The sequence below is a fragment of the Amblyomma maculatum genome, chromosome 1 (assembly GCF_055883805.1).
Source record: "Amblyomma maculatum isolate TAMU_Amacu chromosome 1, ASM5588380v1, whole genome shotgun sequence".
NCBI classification, from domain to species: Eukaryota; Metazoa; Arthropoda; class Arachnida; order Ixodida; family Ixodidae; genus Amblyomma; species Amblyomma maculatum.
In genome coordinates, this window is record NC_139344.1 from 470018290 (window position 1) to 470032269 (window position 13980).

A 13980-nucleotide genomic window follows, 5' to 3' on the forward strand; every position below is an offset into this window, starting at 1 on the left:
CCCACTCAAGAAGAACCAATTGGAAATTTTGGAACCAATGGTGTTTTGGACACATAACTCATTGTAGCCAATGGGTGAGACTGATTGCATGCAATGAGTCCAATGGGACGTATCAGTGGGATCCAATCAGTCCAATAAGACATATAAGGAGGGGTGGGAGGGGCAAAGTGAAAACTGACTGCTAATTTACATATATACTAGGCATGTGGAAACTGTGATATTCCATACTTGGTGGAAATCAAGGAGTACAGATAAGCACATGTCTCGCACAAGAAACATTTTACAGTTGCACAGTAATATATAACATGATATCATTATATACACACATCACACTTCTGCTCCTACTTATATACACCACTCATTTTACACTCGTGCTGGAACCAGTGACTCTTGCCAGTAAAATGCAGTTGTTTCATTTAACTTTGTTCGCAGCGATAGTATAGGTGAATGTTGTTTAGTTCAGTTGCTGATAGCTATTATTATGAATAGAATATTAGGTGTGTTTTCTTTGTGAAATATGCGAATGTTCACATGGATACATGCACACAGTACAGTTAGACAGACCCACCGATTAACTTTGTAAGACAATTGGATTCAATTGGTAAGACCCTTTAGGCACAGTGGGTAAGAACTATTGGATGCAACAAATATGTACAATTGAGCTCACCAGTTGCCAAAGATTCATCCAACTGTGTATTCATTTGGAACATAAACAACGAATTAATACTATACACCTCGTGCAAAGATACGGCCATGGGGGGCGGAGTTGATAAGTGAATCAGGGAGAGGAGCCGGCCGTGTCATCTGCTAGCTGGATGTTTCCTTGCATTCATTGCATCTTGAATTCTTTTTCCCACGGCATTTGCATCGTTGCATAAACAGCATCCGCTGCCAATGCACTATGACGCAAACTACAGGGCGTCTCCAGCAATAGTTTTTTTCGAGGGTAAATGTTCGAAAACTAAAATACGTGCGGGAGATTCTGTTTACTCATCCCAGCTTGACAAGCAATATGACCAAGAGCATACTTAAAGCATTGGACACTATGAGCGTCTAAGGGGGAGTCGGGATATCTTCGTTGAATCGGGAATTTCGTAAAATTGGGTTTCATTAAATCGAGCCTTTATAAAGAAAAAAAGAAAAAAGGCAAAGAGAGTCAATTTATTTCAATATCATAGTAGCAAAAACTGACCCAAAAAAATCCCAAAGTATTTAACTATGCTGAATAACCAGTTTTTATACCTGAATTTCAGTTTTAAACATCACCCGATTGCCCGATCATCAGTGACAGATTTTTGGATATGTCTTGTGGAATGGAGGGGTTGCTATCTGTTCAGTGCATATGTAAGTCTTACACTTGACAAAAATGGATTTCCCCTTAATTTTCCCGAAACAAATTTTCATGCTTGAAAAAGACACCCCCACCACACAAGTACACTATAAATCTGCCACAGATCCCCCCTCACCCTACTCCTCTTCGATTCTCAGAAAAATAAAAATCAGGAATGAAAAAGGGAAGGGTATATGCAATTCCAAGACCATAATGGAGAATTGCACAGCCATAATCTTCCTTGTTCACAATTTATTCATTGCTTTATCTATTATTTTTGCGGTCCAGTGAACCATCACAAGTACCATTGTTGGGAGAATATGCACATATAGGGTTCAAACGTCGCTTGTAGTCCTGCTTACACAATGGTAATGCTGTGCAGGGTTCTTACTCTTTCTCACAATTTGTCAGCCCTGCTGTCCTAGCTGCAGTTGATATAGTATTTCGTTTTTGTTCTCAAAACTGTTCACACATTCAAGTGGTCTGTTATTTTCTGGTGCCATGGCTGTCTCTACTCTAGGCTGGCACAACTAACTGCCAGTGGAAACCATGCACGGGCAACTTTTACATTTAAGACACTTCAAGGATTCAAACTGATTCACTTGGGCAAGATGCAGTTGCCCTTTTAGTGCAAAGTTTTAAAGTTCATCAAATTAAGGCACGTTTCTTTCGCACTGCACTAGATAGGAGCAGTACCACATTTACGTTTTAGCGAGTGCCTTCTGTTAAGAGGTTTTTGCTAGCAAATTGCCATAAGCATTCATTAGGTGTGGAGGGGATTGAGGTTGGTGTGTTGGGGTGGAGGTGCATACGGGAAGCAGTAATGGCTTGGGGGGAGGGGGGGGGGGAGGATGGCAGAGTGAGGGAGGTGCAACCTGCAAAAAAGCACAGTCACTGCCACCATTGAAAAAATTTTGCTCGATGGCATCAATCTAGCTGTTGCTTTAAAAGAATTTAGTTGTACTGACTCTCAGTAGCCTGTGGTTGGAGAGACGAGTAGGCTTATTGGAATGGCCAAACTGTTCAATGCTTACTCCTCTTTCTGTCAGTCCTTCTTTTGACCCAATTTACACACTTCTATGGAAGTTAGTTTATGTTTGTTTCACGCGTTTTTTTACTCCGAGCTTATCTCCCTCCGCACCGGCTATCAGCAGTCAGTTTCATGACCTCGTGCCTGCACCACTGCATTTTCTTCTTCATTCTTCACCCGGACTGCCAACAACTGGAACGGCCTTCCCCGAGAACTTGCTGCTATCACATGCCCATCTTTGTTTCTTGAAAGAATTATGCGTGTAATTGCTCAGTGAAAACCTTATATTTGCAAACTTACTTCAACGTTACGTATTCTGTTTTTCATGTCTATGTTTCCCACCCCTTATGTAATACCCACTAGCGAGAGTCTTTAAGGTATTAAAGTGAAAGTGGAAGTGCAGCTAATTCACTTTTCCTCTTCCTCTTGGTTGCAGCCTCAGCATGGAGGAAGGTGATCAGCAAGGACAGCTCAGCCTCCAAGACAGCATCATACGATCGCGGCGGAAGAGCTCTCTGCCGCACATCCTCTTCGCCGCATTTGTTGGCCTTTTTTTATTGCTGCTAATTCACCTCAAGCCTCCTAGAGAGATCGGTTGGCATTCAGTTGGAAATCTTCACTTTAGTGTGCATGGCAATCAAAGATAGATACTGTGTGTGCAACCAACTGGAGAAAGGGGTGTTCAGCTGCTTGAAGGTTGCAACAATTGCGCATGGCACTAAATGTTTGGTTATGATTTCAATAATTGAGAGTGAGATTACCTGAAAAGAAGGCCTTTAGAGGACATTACAGAGGGGAGATTTAACTTTAAAGCAGTTGGCAGAACCCAGAAGCCTATTTGGGTTTGTCTAAACTGAAGGAAGGGGCAGGCAAGACCTATATGTCAATAGAACAGCAGTGCTCCAGGATTGCTTGTTTTTTACATTTAATGGGTTTACGTTCTGTGTCCTGAGGAAATCAGTGTACAAGTATGCGAAAGTGTTACTAGGGCAAAATGATGACAGTTTAGCTGTTTTCTTATGTGTTCGATACTATACTTTCAGCCTGAACAACACACACCACAATTTCACATGTTGGTAACCCACCACGATAGCCCGGTGACTTTGCCACTTGTCTGTTGATGGAGGTGAAATACTGGAACTCCCATGGGCTATGTGATGTCACTCCACGTCAAAGAACTCCAGATTGTATAAATTGATCCGGAGACCTCCACAACAGTGTTTGCCATAATTCATGTGTCACTTCAGGATGTCGAGCCCCACAGTTATATTTTTTATGTGCCTGTTTTGCAATAAAGAAACAGAACAATGATACCCAGTTGGTTCGATTAATATGTGCTCTGACTATGGAACAAGGAAATGACACTGCACTTTGACAATGTTGCATCACCGTGGAAGGTGCATAGATGTGACAGCTGTAGAGTCATTGCACAGGTACATATTGCAGGAATTAGGAATGATATCTTTCTTCTTGCCTCCCCCCTCCCCCTCAACTGCATATATACAACGGGATGACTCGATGCAGGGTACATTCCTAAAGCAACTTACACCTCATGCTTTAGTGTGCCATTAATGGCTGTCACTGTGAAGGGCCTTGAAGTTTAACGCATTGAACTAAGTATCAGGACTGCGTAAAGATTGAAAATTTTCAAATAGTTACTATAATATTTTTCTGTTTCGTTTGCAGAATGAGTCAAGTATTTCATATTCAAAATTTGAAATTAATCAAAGCTATTCTTGATTTTCGGAAGAATTTTTAAATATTTGGCCTGAGTTCGAATACGACGTATTGTAATTTCTTTCACTAATCTTCAAAAAGAGGGCTCACTCCAACACTCAGTTCAGTTTAGGCGTTCAGTCGTGTCCGACTCTTCGTGACCCTATGGACCATGTCACGCCAAGCTTTCCGGTCTCTCACTATCTTCTTAACATCACATAGCTTCATCTGCAATGCCTCGAGAATGCCATCTAACCATCGCGTTCGCTGCCTACCCCTTCTCCGGCGACCCTCAACCTTTCCCAACATCAAATCTTTCTCCAGCGACTCCTCTCTTCTCATCAGATGACCAAAGTAGCTGAGCTTTAACTTTAGAATTTGACCCTCCAACACTGTTTGTGCCAACAATTTGGCACTCCAACACTACGCTGCTGCAATTGTTAAGCGCGCAAAGAAGGGTTCAGTGCCAATCCACATTTCACTAACATATGGACTTACATTCTTGCAATGGGCAGCATGGCACAGTTCACGCAAGCTGAGCAAACCATGCTTTTATGCTCACTGTTGGAGATCATGGCTAAAACTTTCATCAACTGGGATTTTACAGTCATTTCATGGTCATTTTTCTGTGCATGTGACATGGTGATCGCAGGCTTTTGTGTACTGACTGTGTTGTATGTCTCATAGTGAAAATCCGCATTGGCGTATTCTATAGCAGTAGATATAATTTCATGACTTGTAGCTCCACCTGCATACAACAAACAGGCTTTGTTTTAACGGCATCGATTCATTGCTGCATGTTTTACATTTCACGTGTGGGAATTTTTCCATCAACTTTTTACTTAGTCATGGCACATGCAGCTGAAAGCACACAAAACACAAACCACTTTACATTTTGATAAAGAAATATTATTCTATGATTTCCACTGTAGCTATAGTTTTATGAGCTACAGTGCAGAGTACTGAGAGAAAACTCCACATTGAAAGTCACCTGCACATTGCTATTTTTTTTGTTAATATACTTTAGAGAATTGGTTTGGAGGTTGTGGTAGAGATGGAGTACTGATTCTTCTTTGTCCTTTGGTGCCTGTTCCACAGGAGTGCAAGTGGCAGTGACCGCAATGATGGTCCTGGCGGTGGTTGCCATTCGCCAGTGCTGCTATCTGCTCTGTGAGCTGCAGCGGCTCCCGGCCATATCTGCCCAAGAGGTGTGGAAGGCAGCCGTGCAGTGCTGCCAGCTGCCACTCACCACATGGCTGGTGTTCCTCGTCTGCTTGTTGCTCTCCCTCCTGGCAAGTACCATCTCTTGCTGTTCAAGGGAACACTGATGCTTGCCAGCTTGGCATGCTTCTGTCATACTTTGCTGAGTCTTGCATCTGTGCAGTAGGCAACTACACTGTCTCTCAGTTTTATCAAATTCTGCAGGTTGTGTCAATTGCTTTAATTGGCTGGCTTTTGGTCACCATGGGAAGTAACGGGACAGGAAGTGCCCATACAAGTTGCATGTTTATGCTTTGGATTCACTGTCAGTCCCTTAGCTAAAATGTCATAAAGATAAGCATTGGTTCGGTTTGGTATAACATCCCAAAGTGGCTCAGGCTGTGCGAGGCACCACAGTGGGAAGCTCCGAAAATTTAGACCGCCTGGGGTTCTTTAGCATGCACTGACATTGCATAGCACAGACGCCTTGCTTTTTGACTCCATTGAAAAGGGGCAGGATTTGATCCTGCTTCCTTGGGCACAGCAGTCAAGCATTTTAACCGCTGCATCACCTCGTTGGGTCGGAGGTAAACATTATTCATTGGTGGACAGTGCAGGGGATAACGCATTTACAGCCATTTGTGCCAAGGTCACAAAAATCCTCCACGCTGATCAACCACTTCAATGCAACCCTTGCCCTTTCCCAGCCGGGCACTCAACCATGTGGGAATTGATCTTTACAGGCCACTGCCAATCACTCCAGCTGATAGCCGCTGGGTCATAGCAGTCAGTAACATTACCCGCCTTGCAGAAACATCTTCCGTATCTTCTGCGTCTGTGCAAGACATTGCATCTTTCATCCTTCACCATCTCGTTCTGTGCCACTGTTTGCGTAAAGAACTGCTGAGTGACCGTGGCCGAAGTTTTTCTTTCCGAGATCATCGAAGCCATCCTTCAGCAATGCCGCATTGTTCATCCTTCTATATATGTAGATTCATAAATTCCGAGCACCCACACTCGGTGGCTCTTGTTGAAGAAGACGAGCCTTAAGTCTAAAGGTGCGTGGTGACAGAGAAGACGACGCAAGAGACCCGCTTGCTCCTCCGGAACACTGGACTCAAATAGAACTTACCCTTTCACATCAAATAATTAAAATGATTCCATTAACTCGTTATTGCCTGTCACACTCCATCAATCACTAGAATAACAAATTACCATGATAGGAGTTTTGTAAACAGTCCTGATTATTTCCCACATGAGGTGCCGACTACTACTTCTAGTACTGCTACTATGGCAATGGCTTTTCGACCAAACGAGCTGTATAAGCTATTGCGCAAAAGTGACTGAGTGTGGATGTCAGCAAAAGGCGCCGTGCACAGCGTGAGAAAAACGATGCACACACACGCCAGAAGACAAGAGCTGACCCGGTTGCTTTCAGCAACCCGCAGTCACTGCAACCACTAAAGTCAACAGACTCTTAAGCAGCCACCAACATTTAGCGCCACCACTCGGCAGCTGGCAGAACTCCATTCGTTGCTGCATGGCCGCCTCTATCGGTGCGCGCTGCAGGGTTTGCTACAGCCATCCCATTCGCACGGAGAGAGCGTAATTGCGGAGATGGACATGTGCGTTCCTTTCGCTGCACCGCGGCGCCCGCTCCTCACCCCTCGCTCTCACTCAGACGGCTGCACGCAATGCGATTTGAAGCGCCTGGGAAGCATTGCATGGTATGCAATGGCGGAAACTCGTGAGGAATAAAACGTACGCAAGAACTCCAAGACTTCGTGCAGCTAGATGCTCTTTATTATTTTTTTTGTAAGCTTCAGATGCTAAGGCTGCATGTTGTCCAAAGTGGGCAGTCTCGATTCTATGTTTTCGAAATGAGTGCTCCTGAAAAATAATTGTATCTTTTTATTGGCGCAGCAGGCGAATGAAAAGCATTAAAATATGAAAATACATTATTTCTTTATAAATGAAGTGCCCTGTTTGACGACACAACACAGTAATAATTTTTTGCTTTTTCAGTGAACTCATTCAGTGTTTTTCAGTGTCCATGACATACTAGCTCAGTCAGAACGCGTTTGTTGTTCGAAATACGGCCTGGATGGAAAAAATGGCAAATTTACTAATGTGAAAAGGGAGAGGTGATATTGCCATGCTGTGCTACCAATTATTATTTTATGTTATCATTAGGCGAGCTCATCGCAGCTGCTGCTGTACGAGACATGCTGCTCACCTGAGTCGACAGCCATGGAGAGCAACGTCCAGCAGCCCTGATAAATCTGTATACTTGGATATCATGGTCGTATTCTTGACAACAAATACGCAATAGAGGATGGATGGATGGATGGAATATAGGAGCGTCCCCTTTGAAACGGGGTGGTAGCAGTAGCTATCATGCTCATTTTTCTCCCTATATCTTTATTGATTTAGAATGGTTAACTAAACCATCATTCTATTTATTAAATTTTTGTTCCTACAATACTAACATTATGTCACTTCTCTGCTTTTAAGCCACCAATCTTTCAGTCGTGTTTTGCTAGTTTCCACCGCCGGTTTATTCACCCGGCCACTGTTATCTCTAAACCCCAGAGCTTCAGGAACAGTGATTGTGCCTGCATCAACTTCCGGATGGATACCATTACATTCAAGTATAATATGGTCAATTGTTTCACTGGAGTTTCCACATACAGCACATGCGTCATCTCCATTGTTAAATTTCTTTTTGTAGCTGCGTGTTCTAAGGCACCCTGATCTAGCTTCAAAAAGTAGGGCACTGCCTCTTGAGTTATCAAAGAAATCTTCCTTCCTGATCTGCATTTTCCACTTTCGGTATAATTCCACACTCTGTTTCTTTACAGAGGCTTTACAAAAGTTAGCGCCATCTAGTGAAAGAGACAGAAACTGTGCGCGGCGGCCATGTTTTGTTCAGGCCGCCCGCGCCTCCCATCGAGTACGCTGTTAACGTGTGCCTTCGTGGAACCCGTGCTTGCACCGCAAGGTGCATTGGAATGATCACAAGCGATTGTTTCATTTTTTAACATCACAGCAGTGGCTGCTAGCACCAAGCTCTATTCGGAATGATTGCCAGCATGTTGCTCCGTGCCCTTCTGTAGCAAGCGCACCGTCGTAGATGTGCATGGATGTGACTGCTCGTTTGCAATCCTAATCGGTTTTACAAGTGTCACTTGCATCATGTAAAGCATTACTGCACGTCCCTCTGACTGGGAGCTAGCTCACAGAACGTGCTATCACCTAAAACAGCAAGGTTGTTTTGCGTGCTATGGAGCCTTGTTAACTTGAAGGATAGGCTTATGCTTTGATGAAGGACGCTGAAAAAGGAGCAATACATGTATACTGAATGCTATAGTTTAAATAAGTTCTTTGAAACCTTTTGTACGTAGGTTGCATTTACTATTGTGCATTTGATTTAAGACAAGGCCAGGATTACCGAAACTACTTTTCACAGTCGTACGAAATTGTAGTGCTTGGTGCAGAGAGCAATACGGCTGTCTAGTGCACCCGAGGTGCGTGTTTCACGCTGCAAAAGCGACTGCCAAACCCACGGCGTCTAGTAAAGCAGGAGAAGATGACATCCCACTAGTGTGTTGTAATATGATCATGTCCAGCCCGTTTCGAAAGATGTTATCACGTGATAATGCATGCAAAGTCCGGTCCGCGTCCAGAGCGCGCAGCTCAGGTTTGCATTCTGTGCCTTCATACCTGCTAGTGCGGCCGATAAAATAACGAAGTTTGCTTCTCACTTTTGTGCGTTTTATCGAGTCGCCCGATGGTTTGCTAATTGACAGCCACCTGAAATTCAGTTGATTTTGTAAATATGCCGATGTCTTGTTTATTCCCTCCGTCAGATAGCAGACATTTGAAGCCTTAACCTCATATGAAAGTGCTGTCATGGAAAGCTTCGAGGAACTCGAAGAAAGAGGAACTCGGCTGAAACGAAAAGAAATTTGAAAAGTCAACTCACATAACTGCTAAGTGTCAGTGCTTGGTGCAACTGGCTGTGTTCATAAAGTCAGATTTATATTGTATAATACTGTTATAAAACATTAGGGGGACACTTAAGCTCCGCCTTTAAGGGTATGACGCGATAGCGTCTCTCTCTCACGCACACACATTTTCTTTCTTCCCTTTTTGAATTTATAGCTTTTATTTATTTTATATTTTGATTATTTGTTTGTTTATTTAATGTTTTATATTTTTATACCCCAATACTCAGAGTCAGCAACAATCACCTTTCCATTCTGAGCAATTTGACACCTTTGAATACATTCAAATATTTCAATTAATCAATTACACATTCTAAATTTTCTTCATTAGCATCACCAAGTACTGGTCTTTCTTACTGAGCATTTTGTCACCTTTAAACCCTCAATTTCCAAAATTTTTTGTTGTTGCTTTATTTCATCAATTGGTCAATTAATTACAAATATTTTATCTCATCATTGCCTATTGCACGCCAATCAATCTTCACTCACTGGAAGCAGAAATTACCATGGCACATTTTTGATTTTCTTTTTTTACGCAGCCCCCGATTATTTCCGAGACCCGTGCCAATAACTGCGTCGACAGCATAGGCAGGAAAGTGCTAAGCGCCATTCCGACTTATATCAAATTACGCACAATTCTTTCATCGCAAAACAAATTGCATCCTCGCTCATTTCACCAACAAGTATCCCACTGGTAGGAGTGGGATGAGCGACGGTGATGGGCAAACCAAGCAAATTCGCTATCGTCTCTCATAGTCGTTAAAGTAAATAGCAAAGGCACACAGACAAAAAAAAAAAATCTGCACATTACAAAACTCTAGATACTGTACCTGGATACGGATGACGCTGCGCGGATCGACGAGGGGCCCATGCACGACTCGTAGAGCAGTTTGTAGCCGCTACGCCTCGGCTGTCAAAATACGCTTCTTGGCTTCGCTAACAGACACCGCCAGGGACAAAAGAGAGGCCCAAGCACAGCACACTAGGTTACAACACGAAAAGCGCGGACAGAACGGCGGGCGCTGACGGACGGACATGAAGCGAACCAAAGCGAACGGATGGAGCGAACAAAACATGGCTGTCAGCGCCGGATCAGCGTGCCGCTCATGGTTGCCAGACTTACTTTTGTAAACCCTCTATTGATGTACAGTAAAAAGTTCTTAGCACGTCCATGCTTATGCTCTTTAAACATGCAAAACCTTTCGACTGAGCGGCTTAGTGACTAATTTTTTTCAATAAGCCACTCTGTCCGTAACAACAGCAGCAATGTTTGATAAAATGGGCTTTGTAAATTTCTTTGCCACTATTGTATTGAAGACGTGACAGAGGCATGGTCTTCTCTTGCCTCGCAAATAAAAACAGGGCAGCTGTCTAGATGCGGCAAAATCAGGGTTTAAAGTCAGGGCGGTCTCGGGGAGTCTGAGATGGTGGGTGAGATTGGTGGGGGGTCTGAGACCCCACATCATTATTTAAGAGGGGTCTGAGACCCCTCCGCTTTCGAATTTATAAAGATTGCATCAATACAAAAGAGGCTGACATCTTTTATTCTTGTCGGTAGTAGTCAGAACATTCCAGTTCTCTGTTTTTCTGGCATTTCTCAGTTACATAGTTTTAATAAAAAGCCATTAACATATTTTCTAAATCCCGAGGAGAAAAATAATTTCCAGTTCAGACGACGAATCTTTGCGAATTCAGAACAGTAGTAACTTCCCAAGAAATGCAACGAACAGACGACACTGCTGGCGGACTTATCATTTAGAGTAAAATCTTTCCTTGATATAGCTTTCAGCCATGCCTGCTGGAGAGTTCCATCTGCTGGGAATTCGTGGAAACTTAAACCACGCATTTCTTTTTTTTGCTGGACATGCAGCACGGCACGCAACAATGCGGCAACTTCTTGAAGATACAGGAAATTATACATGAGATTCAAGTCCCTGATTATCAAAATAATGATTTTCGTCTGAAATTGAAGTAGTTCTATCAATGTGATAATACATATCATCACATGTAGCAGAGCACCTTCAGAGCAACACTTGAGGGCTGGGAAGCCCACTCCAAACACCACTCAGTTTTGCTTGAATGTACACAATGTAAAAAAAGGGCCACGCGTGGAAGAGCCCGGAGTGTATAATTAGGTCCGGTACGAGGCTAGAGAAAATGCACCTCAAAATTACGGCCACTTTCATATCTGAATTCTTTGAACGCAACGCTCGAACCGAGAAGGCAGCCAGGGACCATGCTGAAAGGAAAGCACGGAAACAGTAATATGCTTGTTTTTTGTTTCTTTAAGGAAAAAGAAGTATAAAAAGGAAGAAAAGCATCATTTGGGCAGTGTTTAGCTAAGCACACCGGCAGCTCACTTCCCAGAATAGATACTTCATTACATGTGCAATGCGCCAGCCACATCGTCAACTCCCCACAGCCTCAACTGCGCCTCGATTGTATTATGCTACAAAAACAGTGTGCACTGTGTAAATCTAATTTTAGGATACAGAGCGACGTCCCTTGATTTTTTTTTTGTTTGCTCTTCGTGCGCTTCTCCAATCATGTTCCTTGCCGCGATGGTGTCAACAGGAGTGGGTGGAGAGTACCCCTCCGCGGCACGCGAGAGAACTTCTCCGATTACACTTTTTCAATGGGGTGCGCGCCAAATGGGACGGCCTTGGTGGTCATCAGAAACGTACTTAGACAGCATGTCCATCAACGTCCGGTTAACGCGTTCGGTAAGCCCGTTCGTTTGTGGATGGTAGGCAGTTGTGAAGGAATGACAAACGTTTCACAACCGTAAGATCTCGTCGACTATACGCGCAAGAAAGCAATGGTCACGGTTGGTGAGCAGTTGGCGGGGAGCTCCATGGACGAGTATAACGTCATTGCGGAGGAAAGCAGCGACATCAGTTGCACAACTGGTTGGTATTGCTCGTGTGACCGCGTAGCTTGTGGTGTAATCAGTGGCCACCGCAATCCATTTGTCCCCCGATGCAGACAGTGGAAAAGGCTCTAGAAGGTCTAGACCCACTCGAGAAAATGGGTCTATGGGGATGTCAATCGGCTGCAGAAGTCCAGCAGGTAAAACTAATGGCTTTTTCCGCCGTTGACAGCGGTCACAAGCAGCCACGTAGTGGTGGACTGCGCGGTATAGGCCTGGCCAAAAGAACCGACGGTGGACACTGTCATATGTGCGAGAGATGCCTCCTTGACCCGCTGTGGGAACGTCGTGAAGCTGTTCAAGGACAGTTGTGCGTAGGTGCTGAGGGACTACTAGTAGAAGGTTGAAACCATCAGGTCGCATATTGTGCCGGTATACGGTGCTGTCGTGCAGCACAAACGAAGGGAAGGGTCATGGCGATCGGCACTAAGGCAATTGATAATTTCGCGAAGCTGATGGTCCTGGCGTTGCTCACGGTGAATGTTGGAAAAGTCAGAAATAGAGAGCATGCAAGCGTCATTGTCACATTCAGGTTGGCTTGGCAGGTCGACTGGATGACGGGACAGGCAATCGGCATCTCGATGCAACTGGCCAGACTTATAAACTACTGAAAAATTGTACTCCTGAAGGCGCAAGGTCCAACGTCCAAGGCGGCAATTTGGGTCTTTGAGTGCAGAAAGCCAACACAATGCATGGTGGTCAGTGACTACTGTGAACTTCGTATAATGGCCCAAACTAGGGCTAAGCACTCACATTCAGTGATGGAATAATTCTGTTCGGCCGCAGAGAGGAGTCTGCTGGCATAGGCGATGACGTGAGGGGAACCGAGTTGACGTGCGAGACTGGCACCATTTCCATGACCACTTGCGTCGGTGCGTACTTCTGTGGGCGTTGACGGATTGAAGTGAGCCAACACTGGCGGGCCGGTGAAGTGGGCAATGAGAGCGACGAAGGCGGCCGATTATTCATGGCCCCAGGAAAAGAAGATCTCTTTTATTCAGAAGCTGCATGAGTGGACGGGCGATTTCCGCGCAGTTTGGTACAAATCGCCGGAAATATGAGCAAAGTCCGAGGAAGTTATGCACGTCGCTGCTAGATTTCGCTATAAAAAAAGCACTTACAGCGCGAATTTTGTCGGGGTCCGGCTGGATGCCATGGGTGTTGACCAAATGTCCTAGGACCTTGACTTCCCAGCCCATAACACAGTGGAGGGGGCCCTCAAAGGTTGATGAAAATGCGTGAAAATACGAGACATGTGGTCCATTTAAACCCGCATAGTAAGGAGTCCATCATGCGCTCGAAGGTCACAGGGGCATTACATAAGCCGAAAGGCATCACCTTGAATTGGTAGAGGCCATCCGGGGTGACAAAAGCTATGTTTTCACGATCTCTTTCGTCCCAGAACGCAGATCATTGGAGGAGGAGGAGGAAAAACTTTATTAAAAAAAAAAAATGTAAACACTCCCAGGAGGACCTCTTAGTCCAGGAGCCCTCTGGCTGTTCCTTCTAGCTTAGCCCGCTCTACCAACTGTAACTGATCTGCAGGTTGCGTGGCTAGAAGGGCAGCCTCCCAGGAGGAGGGGGTGGGGTGTTTGACGGGAGGAACGCGGATTGGATGTGGGCATTCCCTTAAGTAATAGTAGAGGGTGGGTGGGGTGGCATTGCATGTGGTGCAGTACGGTGGGAAGTCCGTGGGGTGAAATATGTGGGAAAATTGAGGAGATGGAAACGAAATGTATTTGGAGTTGTCGCCAGTACGTGCTGTCAA

The 13980-nt window shown here is 44.5% G+C and overlaps 1 protein-coding gene across 3 annotated transcripts in view; it reads left to right on the plus strand.

Annotated features, from left to right (window-relative positions):
• Sting (transmembrane protein sting) overlaps positions 1-13980 on the plus strand; it is an 89822-nt gene that overhangs the window by 7046 nt on the left and 68796 nt on the right. For all 3 annotated transcript variants that reach the window (XM_084605318.1, XM_084605311.1, XM_084605326.1), the window contains exons 2-3: positions 2797-2954; positions 5175-5372. In XM_084605318.1, coding sequence (XP_084461444.1) covers positions 2804-2954; positions 5175-5372 — 349 coding nt within the window. In that variant the 5' untranslated portion in view covers positions 2797-2803. The remainder of the gene's footprint in view (positions 1-2796; positions 2955-5174; positions 5373-13980) is intronic.